We start from the raw sequence: 13,781 nt of genomic DNA on the forward strand, positions 1-13,781 counted from the left end.
TCATAGCATTGGAGCCATACTCAAGCGTCAGTCATCAGAATGTGGCGCCCCATCATAGTCCTGGCAGCATTGCAATTTGCGGTAAGAATGTCACCATTTCTCTATCTGTATTCCTCTTGGTGTAGTGTCTAATATTGCATGCCTCCTTCAGAGCGGGGCTCCCATTACGAGCAGCACTCAGCTGGCGTACTATATGACCAACGAGATCGTCTCTATGGTAGAGACTTCGTTCCTGGAGACCGCAAGACTGCTCCAGCGAGTGATCGACGATGCAGAGCTCTTTATGCCACCGAACACTCAGAGTCTGATCTTGGACGCCTTTGGGGAGTTTGTGGATCTCGTAAAGGAGATCGACATGGATGACTCGGTGCAACTGGAGCTTTTGGCCACCGATCTCGACTATCTCTCGGATATCTTCGAGCTGAAGGACTCTGCAGAGCTGGATTCAGAGGCGGATCGAATGGTCATGCGACTGCTCCAAGAGCATGGCATCGATGATTTCGAGAGCTCTCTGCTCAAGCGATTCGACACTGCACTTAAGAGAATCGAAGAGCAGGTGGAGTCCTACATCAGTGGAATGTCGCCGAGCAAACTCCAGAGGAGAACAGAATTTCTCGATTGGTTCGATAAATTCAAAAACGAAAAGGATACGATTGATAAGCTATCGATGCTGTTCGATAGTGATTATCTATTTTAGTTAATGTTATATAGCGGTAGAAACAAACGAAACACATAATTCTTTTCAAATTTGTATATACCTACAAAATACATGGCACGATCTTCAAGCAGAAAAAGTTTTAATATCTGTTTGTGTTATCTTTAAGAATTAATGGAATAAATTAATGCAGAATGTATTTCAATATATGCTCTGATTGCAGAAAGTACTTTTTGATTGTCTTGTAAGAATCCCTATTATGTTTTGCACTGATGCTGAACATGGGTACGATTTCTACTAAACATCCATCGAACGATTTTAACAAATGAATACGCTGCACATATGAACAATATAGATTTTCATAAGAAAAGGCCGTTTAAAAAACTACTTGAGGTGTAAGCAAAGATTGTGACCACAGAAAGAGCGATCACATTAAAATAAATACCTGCAGATACCCAAAAGAGCGCCCTACCTCTACGATAAGAGACAAAAATGTTAGTTTATAAGGAGATATGCATATTTTATTCACAGAACTCCTAGCTGAATACGTCCTTGGTGATGAAAATAGCTCGAGGAAACTAATGATCGCCTTACAACCGGTCATAATAGTAGGAAGCCCCTTTAGGCCGAATCTAAGCTACCGCGAAATAAAATCCTAGTACTGACAGCGCAAGGCGCTAGGCGACTTACGTGGTCTGTCAGGCAATACCAAATATGACCACTTGTCGAAGAAGAGAATCAATGTGGGATTTGGTGGGAAGCCACAGCGAGCAACAGAGTCTGTAAAGATAACAGAGCAAGTAACAGAGAGAGAGAGACTAGAAGCGGCCGTCGAACAAAGAGAGGAGAGAACACAGCCTCAACGATCGACGCCATTTTATTCGGTGCCAAAGTCTCACTCAGCCACACGCAAATTACGAGCGCAAATATTGGTATTAATCTAAATATATTTAAAGCACAGCGACCATAGTAATCATAACTAATCTTAAATAATATTCATAAATAAAGACTAATTATAATAAAAGCTGGCGTCCTGGACTAAAGTATAACTACGGAAAATCCAGGGCCACATCAATACCATCTGATCAGATGCAGATAAATATCTGTGGTATGAATAGTATTTAAAGAATATTCTTCAGTGCTATGGCATTTATTTATTGACACGCTGATGCATTCAATCGCAGAAGTTTCCAAAAACTTGATGGAAATCTGGAGACTGGACATACCTGAGAGATAACAGCTGAATGATTGAAGGGAAAACTATATTGGTTTCGTACGGAAATGCATTGAAATTACTGGCAAATTTAATTTATTTTTAAGCGGATACTCTAGAATTAAAAGTGACTCATGGACGAAGAACCAAATCTTGGCGTCCGTGAGTCGAACACATTGTGCTCGACCTGTGGCGGTCCATTGCCATCGGAGGTGTAGCTATAGTGCTCGGAGCGTTGAAAATTGCTTGACGAACTACCAATGGGGCCGCTGCCAGCAAAGAAGGGCGTCATGGAACTAACACCCGAGGGATAAGGTATCTGGAAAAGTTGAAATAGTTTATATATTAAAGCTATAGAAAGTAAAAATCGCATTAAAATACATACAGAACTGGGACTACCACCGTAGCCGCCAGAAAATACGGGATTCCTGGAAGTTCCAGATGGATAAGGTACCCCGAAACGTGGATCCAGTCCCGAGCTATGAAATGTGCCACTTAATGGGGGAAAGGTGTTGGGATTGTTGGGGAAAGAACTCGTCGGAAAGTTATTCCCGTTGAAGCTGGGGCTGGGGTTGGGGCGAATATTATTGGGAGGAAACATCAGGTTTCTTCCATTGAAAACAGGTGGCTGCAAGGAAAATTTTAAGAATTAGAGAGCAAAAGTAGAGTGGAATAGTTTCAAAAAATATACCGGTGGAAAATTACTGGAAAAGAAAGAGTTATGTGGATAGTTGGGCCAAGGGGGATTACTTTCAGATTCTTCGGATTCTGAGACAGCGGCGACTTCACCTTCGGTTTTCTGAGAAGGCAAATAAGTGGATTTAAGAAAGGGCTATGCCTCGAAAGATTTGTTTCCTCTTACCTCAAGGAACTCCACGCCATCTGTGGGCTCTAGTATGACAGTACCATTCTGTCCTTCATTCGGGATCGACTTTTTACCGCCTCCGTTTCCAACTGGCTTGAACAGATCTGTTGGTAGATTTCTTGTATCGCGTATAACCCGTAGCTTCTGCTGAGGCAAAGTGTGGCAAAGCTAAATGATGGAGAGATTAAGTAGAGAACTTCTGGTATTCCATTTTGATTGTGCACTCACCCCATGGCCAATGATTAGCAGCAGCACGCAAGGGAGCAACATTTCCGAGAGCTGTACGTCTCTTTCCGGCGATAGTCGATGGAACTGTGAGTGCCCGATGCGGAATGCAATGGCAATTAAGTCTGACGACGATGCCTCTCCACAACCCGTTTGACTGGAAAACCGCAAGGTGAGAGAACCAACGCCTCGGGGTTATCAGAACGGTGAAAAGCCATAGACGATCGACCGAACGACAGGGAAATCAATAAATTCAATACTTATAGAGCGTACAAAATACGTAATTACGAGTATATATATTTAAGATCTGAGTGTTTACATTTTTACAGCCAAGAGATGGGCAGGAGGTGCTTTACGGTGCTTTAGTAGCGTCCGTATCCGCCGTAGGGGGAGCCATAGCCACGGCCCGGACTGGAGTAAACCACGGGACGACGTGGCACGATGTAAAGCTGTGGATAGCCATACCCCGGGGGCCTAAGTGCCACATCCTCTACCTCATCGGACTTCTCGTTTCCCTTGCTCTTTTCCATCGGCTCTTCATCGGAGGAGTCATCCTTGCCTTCCTTGGGATGGTGTTCGTGACGGAATCCATAGCCCGGAGCGGGTCCGAATCCCGGGAAGCTCGGATAAGGTCCAGGGCGATGGAAAGTTGGGGCTGGAAAGGGGGAGTACGGTGGCCGGAAGGGCGGATACGATGGATAAGAAGGATAGGCAGTTGGCTCTGGTGATTCATTGCTGGTTTCTTTGGTTTCCTTGGGAGCAGGAGACGACTCCTCCGAGCCGGGCACTGGCTTTGGTCCGAACACCAGCCCAGGATACGGATGGGGGGGATACGGATGCGAGTGGGGATGAGGATAAGGGAATGGATGAGGAAGAGGGTACGGCTGTGGATGCGGATGCGGATGGGACTCATGTTTCTTCGGCTTGGGCGTTGTTGTTGTCGTTGTTGTTGTAGGAGTGGTTGTCTCTGGCTCTGGTTCGGGCGTCGTTGTGGATACCGGAACTGCAGAGCCATCATTCTGTTGGCCGATTCCATCGTCTAGTTGCTGCAGTCCCTCCTCCGGAGCGGCAGTGCCATCGTTCTCCGGCACAAGCTGCGGCTGCACTGTGGTCGTTTCGGGCACCGGGGTAGGAGTCTCCACCTTTGGCCCGTGATGTGGAACCTTGTGGTGGGGGTCGTACTGGTGGGGGGAAGGATGAACATCGTCCAATGTCTCCTCATCGCTGTAGACTGAGGCATCGACGGCCGCCTTGCCTTCGTCGAGACTCAACTGCGCACAGAGGCAGAGGGCCAGAAGCTACAAGAAGAGAGAGAAGCAGTCAGTGGAATGTTCTGGCCAGAAGTACAAGCTCGACTTACCTGGCTGAGTAGCAAGAGCTTAATGAACATCTCGGGATGGTTCTCAATCTGTACTGTTTGGTGGAATCGCCGCGGCTTGTGGCTTTTATAGCCCCAGCATCTCCCACGTTTATGGAAATTGCAGGCGAATCAATGCGAGTAGTACGAGCAGTAATCAACGCCTCACTTACTCATTCACACTCACACTCAGAATCGGAATCGAATGGAATGGAAGCGACAGACAAACAGACAGTCGAGTAGGAAAACCCGGCCACAGGCAGAAATCCATCAGGTGCTGCACGCGTCTTGTGAGCGTCTTTGGGGCGATTCCCTCGCCTGCGTTCGGCATTCGCGCCGGTCGTTAAAATGCAGAGCAGAACGACGCTTTTAATCAATTTCAAACGGAGCGATAGGGCACCCATGAGTTTTGGTAATCAATTAAACCTGCGTCTGGATGGGCCTGCGCCCCCACCTATAAAGGTGGCTTTGCCCAGCGGCTTGCGGCTTGTTCCATCGAATGACACATATGCAACGCCTGACGTTGACATGACGATACGCAAAACGGTAAGGAGGGGGTGACCTTTTTAGGACCTGCGGACTCGTAATGGATGGTATCTTTGCAGATGGGAATACTTTTGCTGTTGCTGGTCCACTTGGCGGCGGTTACAGCACAAGAACCACAAAACGAGCCACCAAAGGAAGTAGTGCCTGCAGCAGAGGAGCCTGCGGGAGATGCAGCTGCAGCAGAAGCGCCTGCAGGAGATGCTGCTGCAGCAGAAGCGCCTGCCGGAGATGCGGCTGCAGCAGAAGCGCCTGCGGGAGATGTGGCTGCAGCAGAGGCGCCTGCTGGAGATGCGGCTGCAGCAGAAGCGCCTGCGGGAGATGTGGCTGCAGCAGAGGCGCCTGCTGGAGATGCGGCTGCAGCAGAGGGGCCTGCGGGAGATGCGGCTGCAGCAGAGGCGCCTGCGGGAGATGCGGCTGCAGCAGAGGCGCCTGCGGGAGATGTGGCTGCAGCAGAGGCGCCTGCTGGAGATGCGCCTGCAGCAGAGGCGCCTGAGGGAGATGGAGCTACAGCAGAAGCGCCTGCGGGAGATGCGGCTGCAGCAGAGGCGCCTGCGGGAGATGCAGCTGCAGCAGAAGCGCCTGCAGGAGATGCTGCTGCAGCAGAGGCGCCTGCCGGAGATGCGGCTACAGCAGAGGCGCCTGCCGGAGATGCGGCTACAGCAGAGGCGCCTGCTGGAGATGCGGCTGCAGCAGAGGCGCCTGCCGGAGATGCGGCTGCAGCAGAGGCGCCTGCCGGAGATGCAGCTGAACTAGAAACGCCAGAGGGAGATGAATTTGAAGAAGAGGCGCCGGCGGGAGATGAATTTGAAGAGGCGCCAGCGGGAGATGAATTTGAAGAAGAGGCGCCGGCGGGAGATGAATTTGAAGAAGAGGCGCCGGCGGGAGAGGGACCTTCGGCGGCAGAGGAAGAGACCGGAACAGACGATGCAACAGATGACGAGGCAGGTGCCAACGGAATGGACGAGGAGGTAGTGACGGAGTCTACGCCGCCGACCACAATTGGTGCGCACGATCCGAACACTCCAGGGACGAATCCCAGTCCACCCACTGTACCCCCCACCACCACTGGCTTAATGGATCTGATGACCTACTTACCGGAGTATAATAATGGCGGGGATCCGTATGTGAGTCCGGGGCCCTCCCACAAGCCCGGCTCCCGTCACGTGAAGGCGCACGATGGCTTCGACAGCTTGAAAACGGAAAAGTACTGGTCGCACTGGAACGATCGCTTTACCACAGACAACGATATTCTTCAGTGAACGGACACCCGGAATGCGGCGGCGCGAAGTTTAAAGATTACTCAGCGCTCGGGTGCGGTGGCATGACAAATTAAATTAGACAGACTCGTATCGTATCCGAAATGAAGTGAACTGTGGTTGTTTTTCACTCGTAGACAACTGTCGTTGGGAACAGCATACGATTTCATTTGTTTATGTGTTTATTTGTTGGGTAAGAGAGGAAATGAAGATAGGAAAGATATACTTGGCCACGGGGAAAAGAATTAGCCAATGATAGAAAAGGTCCGCGGGTATCTGTATAATTATAAGAAATGTAATCCATTGATATTCAACATCGGCGTGGAATAAGCCACAAGCTAAGTAACCATTCTGCATCAGTGATCGAATCAGAAACACCTGGGGGTGTGTTGGTGGGGTAGCGGCATGACAAATTAAATTGATTGGAAACGTAGGCGAAATAAATAAATAAATGTGAAATACGGTTCAATTTTCACTCGAAAACGGTTGTTATTGGGAACATCATGCGTTTGTGTCTATTTTATTTGGTACGCCACCGTCTTACTGCCTTGGAAAATCCCAAGGTTTCTAAAAAACCCTTCAATTCCCATATAGATTACGTTCTTCCTGTTCCTGGGCGTACAGGCAGACAAAGGTGCCAACAAAAGGACTGGCGAAAAAGGAGGCGATAAAGGAGGCGAAAAAGGAGGCGGATCAGGGAAGTTTAGCTCCAACTTGGCCGATGCTGACAGCGACAAAATGGCTAAAGAACGGAAAGAAGGAATAGCGAAATTGTGGAAAAGGTGGCACTACCAAATGGAAAAGCACGGATATACTCTTCCTTTTAGTAATGTCAATAAAGATAGTACTGCTGCTTCTGAGGCTGTTACTACTACTGCTCCTGCATAATAGTTAGAGAAGGTCCGATCTGCATGCTATCTGTAGAACAAGATCATTTACTATCCAATAAATGCATTGAAAGCGCCTTTGAATACAATGGGAAGCAGAAACCTTGCTCATCTGTCTGTCTATGATTAATTAATAGTTTAATTTGCACTTTCCGATTGCTTAATAGGTACTTGTCTTGAATACATTACTACCACAGCTAGTAAAAGTAGTAGCATTTTCTAAAACCATTTCCCTCTGCTGGAATCCGGTGGATCGCTATTTGGAAGTCTAGCTAGAGAGAGCTCCCCGAAGGAGAGCAACTTGTAAGCAATATATTATTTAAATTATTTGAATTTGTTCCGCAACGAATGGACAAATGCATGGGTATTCCCACACTAATGCCAAATGTTACGCCCCAATGCCAAATGTATGGAAGATCGGGTGCAGTGATGACTAACACTGTTGGGGACCATCATGCGGTTGTGTTTCTTTTGTTGGGTAAGCGTCCTGGTTTCTACAGAATTGTAGAGCTCCTAAGAAGCCTCCAATTCCACCAACAGATTGCTCTGTTCCTGGGCCTACAGACGGCCCTGGCAAAGGTGCGCCACGTACGCGCCCACGATGGCTTCCACAATATCAAAAGAGAGGCGGCCTGGAGTCATTTGAAGCCACGTATGAGGGCTCATCAAGAAAATAATCGCCCCAATAGTCAAGGATAGTTAGAGAAGGTTGGATCTAGAAGCGATCTATAGAATAAGATCATTTGCTATCTATCCAATAAATAAATGTTTGCGACCCTTGAAAATAATGGTCACTTGGAGAGCGGAAAGCTTGCCTACTTTCAGATTGCTTAATACTCTAGATACTTCATCCTAGAATTTAGTAGATTACGAGTATACTCGAGTGGTAGTAGTAGATTTCATACCACCATGTCACTAACCTAAGGTCTTAGACTATTAGGAAATATAATCAAATTAGTTTCACTTATTTGATAACTAATCCAAAATGTTTCACCCCAGGAAATGTATGGAAGATCGCAAACAGTGATGGCTTACATCGGAGTGGACTAAGCCATATCATGATGTTTTTGGTCTTCCTATTCTGCATCCACATCTATGCGTGCTGTGGCGATGCCTATGCACAGGAAACCAATTATCTGATTCATTCGCCCAACGATAGACCACATCACAGGCGCAAACACAACATGCATAGACCCCCGTATAAGGGCTACGATTGGTACTCTCAGTGAGTAGTACTTTGGGCTGCATTGAAGTCGGACCTTAAAATCATTTCTGTGCCTTTCAGTTATAAAATGGATACTAGGCCCGACTTGCCCAAGACTACCCCGCCCCATGACCATACACATGGAACGACGAAGGGGCCCTTGACTGATCAGGAAAAGCTAAAGCAACTGCAAGAAATGGAGACCAAGGCCAGGCTCCTAAAGGTTCACGAGTGGAAATCGCATCTGTAAGTAAAAAATTCATTTAAATTCCCCAATAAATGTAATCATCATGCTTTTTGACTGGCAGTGAAACAGCGCCGATGCCGGGCCCAGAGAAAACTAAGGAGATTCTTTCCACGATCGATGGTATGGCAAAGAATATTCTAGAAGTGCGACAAATCCCAATCCGAAGGTCAAAACATCACCGGCGCAGGCATCACTGATTGATCTGAAATGCAAAATGCATGCCAAATTTCAAATTCTGTAACCCATAAATAGTTGCTTCAAAACAGAAGCTACTCGTATTTAAAATGAATAGTTTGGTCAAGGTGGTGAGTGTTTTTCTGCTCAGCTGTGGGTGTTCGCAATCCTAACTTTTGCTGACAGTTTCTTTTAGTGGTGGCCATTTCTGGGGCTTTGGCCGAAGTACTGCCCAAGGGAGACCTAAAAGTGCAGAGGCAATGGCTGCTGGACAACTATCCATCCTTGGCCGAGACTTGCAGCGACACGGACACAATGATGCTTATACATAGGGAAAGTCTGCTGCGGAGGCTATCTGCAATATCAAAGAAATTAGCTGAAGCATGCGATAAATATAAACACATTAACTAATCCCAATTAAACGCTTAAATGCAAGCTGACAAATCGTAAACGTGGTGATTCATTTTAGTATTGTGCGACTGTCCACAGCTACTGAAAGATGTCTACTATATCCTGGCTGCTGTATGCCTCCATGATGCTCGGCGTTGCCTGTAAAGCCACTTCCGAGGCGGATGTGTTTACCGCTGAAGAACTGGAAAAGTTCGGCCCAAAGCGTTTGGTACAGCATATAAAGGAATTTTACCCTAATATCGCGCAGCTGTGTTGGAGTGGGTTCCGGAATAAGTTAAACCCTGCAGGCGCAATTCTACCCGCACCCGCGGTGGAAGAGTTCAAGGCTTATACGAAGCAGCATCTTGTTTTGCTGCATACGATTTGCAACGATGAAACGTATGAACATTACAAGGACTGACGGGCTCCTAATCAGATGCATACTCCGGAGGGACCAGCTTCTCGAATTTCAGTTTAGCCAGCAGCGGCCACAACTTTAATTGTAACTATCTTGGGTTCCACTTAATAAACATCGAAGTCTGCTTAATTACTGTCACACACAGGGGGCTATCTGGAATTGCGGACTTAGTTCTTCCACTGCTTGGTCTCGTAGTCCCACTTGGAGGTCAGACCAGTCACGGGGTTCATCTCCAGATCAATGATACGCTTCAGCTGTGCCTTCTGGTGCTCCTCGTCGAAGGTAACTGGCAGCTCGTCGTAGACTAAAAGCAAATGTTTGAATCCTTTTTATCATTTCAGGACATGCGATGGCTCACCGAACAGATTCATCAGGATGGCAATCCAGATGGCTCCGGCGCAGAAGAGCAGGCTAACGCCCAAGTGCTGCTTCCACTCGCCAGTGCCGGCTTGGACCTCAGCAATGGTCTGGCAGAAACTGGCGCGGTACAGGGCCTTGATTTCCTGGGGGCTCAGCTTCTTCCAGTCACCCTGCTCCTTGGCGCGCAGGGCGTTGATCTCGTTGTTGGGCTCGCGGAAGCGCACAGCCGGCATGGGGTAGTCCACACGGTCGGCGTAGCAAGCGGTGCCGTTCCACCCGTAGCCGACAACCTCGCGCTTGCCGATCTTGTCCAGGGTGTGGACGGAGGCAACGCTGCCCACCTGGGCGTTGCGGGGCAACTGAGCGGCCAGCTGGCGGAGCATAGCGTGGTTGATTAGTCTGAGAGCCATTCTATCGCAGTTGCTGCAATTGGAAGACAGACACAGAGAGAGTGGGTGAGTTCATGATGCATGCACCGAGGCACTAGGTTATGTAACACTTGATGTACTACGTGATATATAAATCACTGTATTTGCATAGTCGCATGACCATCAAGGCATTCCCGCGGCACCCCAGCCTTCTGTTTAGCCACAGTTTGTGCTGCCAGTTCGGGCTTCTTCGCATAATTCTCCCATTTTTCACGCTGCGCCAGGTGTTGTGTAATCGGCCAGCATCGGCTTGACTATTTTCCGTCGCACTGACCACAACAAGCTGTCAATGGTGTTGTTCAGCTGGGGCATGCAGCAGGCTGTGTGTTTTTCTTATTATAGTACTTCTTGTGCTCACTGGTTTTTCACAATTTTGGATTTAAACAATTTTTTTCATTTACCTAACTACTCCTTCAAGCAGTGTGACCTTTATCGTGAAAATATACCGTCCGACGCTCTCATCTTAAAAATATACCGAAAATATACTGACGAATTCAAGTTCTATTTTACATATTCCTCGATTCTGATATTCCGTTGAATAAATCTAGCTAACTAAAACCTTTAGTTCTGCCCACATAATTTTAGACCATTGATGAATAGCTTAATTTAAAGATTGGCAATTTATTAGTCCTTGCTTTTATTGTATTTTGGCTTAAACAAGGCTTAGGAAAAATAGTTCAACAGAAAAAAGAAAAACAGTCGCAATGTTGCTGGTATTTGAAGGCATGATGCGAGAAAATGCCTTTGTATACCATATTTCGTTAATCTAATATGAAGATTTTGAACTGTTTTTAAAACATAATTAATAAAGAAATTTTTCCGAATTTATATGTTTTAGACATATGCATGCATATGATTAGTATCTTGTAACCTACGGAGCCTCGGATGACAAAAATTTTCTCAATTCTACTATATAATTTTCTCTAGTGTATGAAAAATAGTGTTGTCGGGACTCATTGTTGTCAGCCGGGTAAAATAGATCCTTACCCGATTCAAATAAATACAGAAATATACGGTCTCATTTTCAAAATATACTGTAAATATACTGACGAATTCAAGTTATATTTTACATATATCTGGATTTTGATATTCCGTTGAATAATTCTGGCTAATTAAATCTTTAGTTCTGCCCACATAATTTTATCCAATTCAATTCATGAACCTATTTTCTAATTGACTTGCTTTTTTTAAAAACTTGCTGTTATTGGATCTTGTCTATCGATACTATCGACTGGATACGAGACTAGTGCTGTAAAGCATTTTAATTGTGCGCGATATTTGAAACCAGTTCCAATCAGTGTTACCTCACCAGCTCTTTTCCGTAAAGTCTAGCTATTTTGTATTATTTATTATGGTATATTGTATATATTATTATTGTTGTTTAGAGGTTATATTATTATAGTTTAAGTTGACTGAATCTTTTAATTAGCTTCTGGAAAACACCTTTTAATAGACTCTACTCATGGCCTCAGCTATTGGGTAAACTAAACTGTCGACTTTGTGTGCATATTTATGAACTGATCTTGCGAGAAGTTTATAGTACAAACAACAACAGAAAAGTTACTACATATGTATATCGAATTGTATATTCACTTTAAATCGTATCCTTCATAAAACGTAGGTATTTATGTTCCTTATTTTGCAGTTAGGATGAATGCTTTAGATTGAACACCATCTCCGGCAGCGTCCTCTCGCACAGTTTCATCTGAATGCTCTTCAGGATATGAAGGAGTCTTATTTTAATCTCCAATGCTCCAGGGCCAATGCAGCAACTAAGATCAGCATCAAAGGAAAAATACGTTATTGGATGGTGCTGCTGACGTTACTTCGGCGAGAAGCGTTCCGGATCGAATTGGTTCGGACTTGGCCTTTTGCAGGAAATGTGTCTTTTAAAGAGACATACATACTCTATATGATCGTACCACGGGATCCCGATGGAGTCCTAGCACTGAGATATACATGGGACAACCTGCAAGTAATTTAAAAGCTCTACCACAGTTCCAAAAAGACAGATCATAGCACTTTTTACATTACAGCAGCAATCCAGGAATGCAGTGGGATGATACAGCCCCAAAACTTCATCTACCCCTTGTCGAAGGTAGGATAAACCATTCCCCGAATCGAACCACAGAGGCTGATGCCGGTAGGTCCTAAGAACTCAGTCGTGTCTGAATTGCTGGCGCCTTGGCTGTCGAAACTGATCCCCGAAGCAGCATCCACGCCATAATTTCTAGACATTCCCCACAGAGGGTGTGAGCCGAATAAAGAGCCGCTGCGACAGCCAAATGATCCCAATGATGAGGAGACCACCTCCTTACCAGAAATTAATCCTATAGCACCATCAGTCATTGCAATCCACACAACTTTGAGTGTGATGATCACGTCGACACGGGGAAAGTCTGAACACAACTGTAGTCTTTTCCACCTTTTAAAGTGAATTATGCTTAATTTTAGCTTAACAAGTAGGTTGATTAAGTAACGCGAACAGAATCTTGAACAGAAGCAGCTTTGATTGCTCTCCAACTATTGGACAACCTAATGGCAGTTTTAACTACATATATAATTAAATTAAAATAATATACAGAAATTCTTAATACTTCTTATTAATATCGCGATTACGAAAAGGCATGGCACGCCTATATCTTACAAGAAATGGCGGAGCTATAGCGATTTATAAAGGTGGAAAGGCAATATCCTTATTGTCCTTAATGCCAAACGTTTGGGGGGTATTCTCGCGATCACGAGCAGATGTGGGGCGCCCAGGTCATATAAGAAATGGCGGAGAAAAGTAAGTATGTAAGACTGGGGAAAATATCCTGATCTTTGATAGAGACACCATCGAATCCAGGACTTTTTTCTGATCTCGAATAGCGGAGAAAACTAAATAAGAAAGGCTGAAAAAAAAATTTCTTGATAAGGATTCACTACAAGATTATAATAATATATTATAACAATAAAAATATCTCATACATACGTATACTGGGATTTTCCTGATCTCAGAAAGCCGTCGCCCTATATCGGCCCACAAGAACGAAGAAAGCAAGATAACTGATACTGGAGAAAAATGTCCTTGTTCCTTGGTCCATCAGAGAAAGGATTTTCCAACAATTATAAGAAGCCGTCGCACGCCCTGATCGGACTAAAAATAACCGAGAAATTTAAATATGTATGGCCAAGGAGCATCCAAGGATCAAGAACATTTTTCCAATCACAGAAACCTGTCGCACAACCCGATCGGACCACAAAGAACAGAGAAAACAAGATATATGTGACTGGAGAAAATATCCTTGATCCTGGGTCCTTAATAAGTACTCCATCAGATGAAGGATTTTCTTCCGATTACAGGAAGCCACAACAACCACCCTCATTTTGGTGGCGATCGAAAACGAAAATTTTCGATTTTCAGATCTGGGCTATCAGGCGAACAGAAATCAGGAGAAAGCAGCTTAATCAAATGCAAAATGTTGCATTGCATACTTTTGGGGGATCACAAAAACCAGTGACCTTCTGCTGATTTCTGATGTGCTGATTTCCGCTGAGTTTGTATTCGTATTAC

General features: G+C 45.5%; 8 protein-coding genes across 8 annotated transcripts; 5 read left to right on the forward strand and 3 right to left on the reverse strand.

Moving 5' to 3' along the window:
- On the forward strand, nt 1–854 carry LOC6596463. Its single transcript, XM_002021722.2, has 2 exons — nt 1–81; nt 152–854. The coding sequence occupies exons 1-2, from the start codon at nt 40–42 to the stop codon at nt 695–697; spliced, it is 588 nt and encodes a 195-aa protein (XP_002021758.1). The 5' UTR covers nt 1–39; the 3' UTR covers nt 698–854.
- Nucleotides 855–1,924: 1,070 nt separating this feature from the next.
- On the reverse strand, nt 1,925–3,101 carry LOC6596464. The gene is made up of 5 exons (XM_002021723.2): nt 2,962–3,101; nt 2,731–2,901; nt 2,560–2,667; nt 2,254–2,496; nt 1,925–2,187 (listed from the first exon to the last, which is right to left on the reverse strand). The coding sequence occupies exons 1-5, from the start codon at nt 3,001–3,003 to the stop codon at nt 1,990–1,992; spliced, it is 762 nt and encodes a 253-aa protein (XP_002021759.1). The 5' UTR covers nt 3,004–3,101; the 3' UTR covers nt 1,925–1,989.
- Nucleotides 3,102–3,218: 117 nt separating this feature from the next.
- On the reverse strand, nt 3,219–4,393 carry LOC6596465 (extensin). Its single transcript, XM_002021724.2, has 2 exons — nt 4,319–4,393; nt 3,219–4,256 (listed from the first exon to the last, which is right to left on the reverse strand). Exons 1-2 carry the CDS (start codon nt 4,346–4,348, stop codon nt 3,321–3,323), a joined length of 966 nt encoding a protein of 321 aa, XP_002021760.1. The 5' UTR covers nt 4,349–4,393; the 3' UTR covers nt 3,219–3,320.
- A 163-nt stretch (nt 4,394–4,556) lies between these two features.
- LOC6596466 (polysialoglycoprotein) lies at nt 4,557–6,276 on the forward strand. The gene is made up of 2 exons (XM_026987242.1): nt 4,557–4,861; nt 4,921–6,276. The coding sequence occupies exons 1-2, from the start codon at nt 4,664–4,666 to the stop codon at nt 6,118–6,120; spliced, it is 1,398 nt and encodes a 465-aa protein (XP_026843043.1). The 5' UTR covers nt 4,557–4,663; the 3' UTR covers nt 6,121–6,276.
- Nucleotides 6,277–6,605: 329 nt separating this feature from the next.
- On the forward strand, nt 6,606–7,106 carry LOC113565394. The gene is made up of 2 exons (XM_026987243.1): nt 6,606–6,644; nt 6,712–7,106. Exons 1-2 carry the CDS (start codon nt 6,621–6,623, stop codon nt 7,003–7,005), a joined length of 318 nt encoding a protein of 105 aa, XP_026843044.1. The 5' UTR covers nt 6,606–6,620; the 3' UTR covers nt 7,006–7,106.
- Nucleotides 7,107–7,402: 296 nt separating this feature from the next.
- Nucleotides 7,403–7,804, forward strand: LOC113565395. The gene is made up of 2 exons (XM_026987244.1): nt 7,403–7,482; nt 7,545–7,804. Exons 1-2 carry the CDS (start codon nt 7,459–7,461, stop codon nt 7,701–7,703), a joined length of 183 nt encoding a protein of 60 aa, XP_026843045.1. The 5' UTR covers nt 7,403–7,458; the 3' UTR covers nt 7,704–7,804.
- A 232-nt stretch (nt 7,805–8,036) lies between these two features.
- LOC6596468 lies at nt 8,037–8,740 on the forward strand. Its single transcript, XM_026987786.1, has 3 exons — nt 8,037–8,229; nt 8,290–8,454; nt 8,517–8,740. Exons 1-3 carry the CDS (start codon nt 8,063–8,065, stop codon nt 8,650–8,652), a joined length of 468 nt encoding a protein of 155 aa, XP_026843587.1. The 5' UTR covers nt 8,037–8,062; the 3' UTR covers nt 8,653–8,740.
- Nucleotides 8,741–9,486: 746 nt separating this feature from the next.
- On the reverse strand, nt 9,487–10,556 carry LOC6596469. The gene is made up of 3 exons (XM_002021728.2): nt 10,500–10,556; nt 9,796–10,220; nt 9,487–9,741 (listed from the first exon to the last, which is right to left on the reverse strand). Exons 1-3 carry the CDS (start codon nt 10,535–10,537, stop codon nt 9,605–9,607), a joined length of 600 nt encoding a protein of 199 aa, XP_002021764.2. The 5' UTR covers nt 10,538–10,556; the 3' UTR covers nt 9,487–9,604.
- Nucleotides 10,557–13,781: the final 3,225 nt, after the last annotated feature.

This window comes from Drosophila persimilis, unplaced genomic scaffold (genome assembly GCF_003286085.1).
Source record: "Drosophila persimilis strain 14011-0111.01,24,50 unplaced genomic scaffold, DperRS2 tig00000124-arrow-pilon, whole genome shotgun sequence".
Classification (NCBI taxonomy): Eukaryota; Metazoa; Arthropoda; class Insecta; order Diptera; family Drosophilidae; genus Drosophila; species Drosophila persimilis.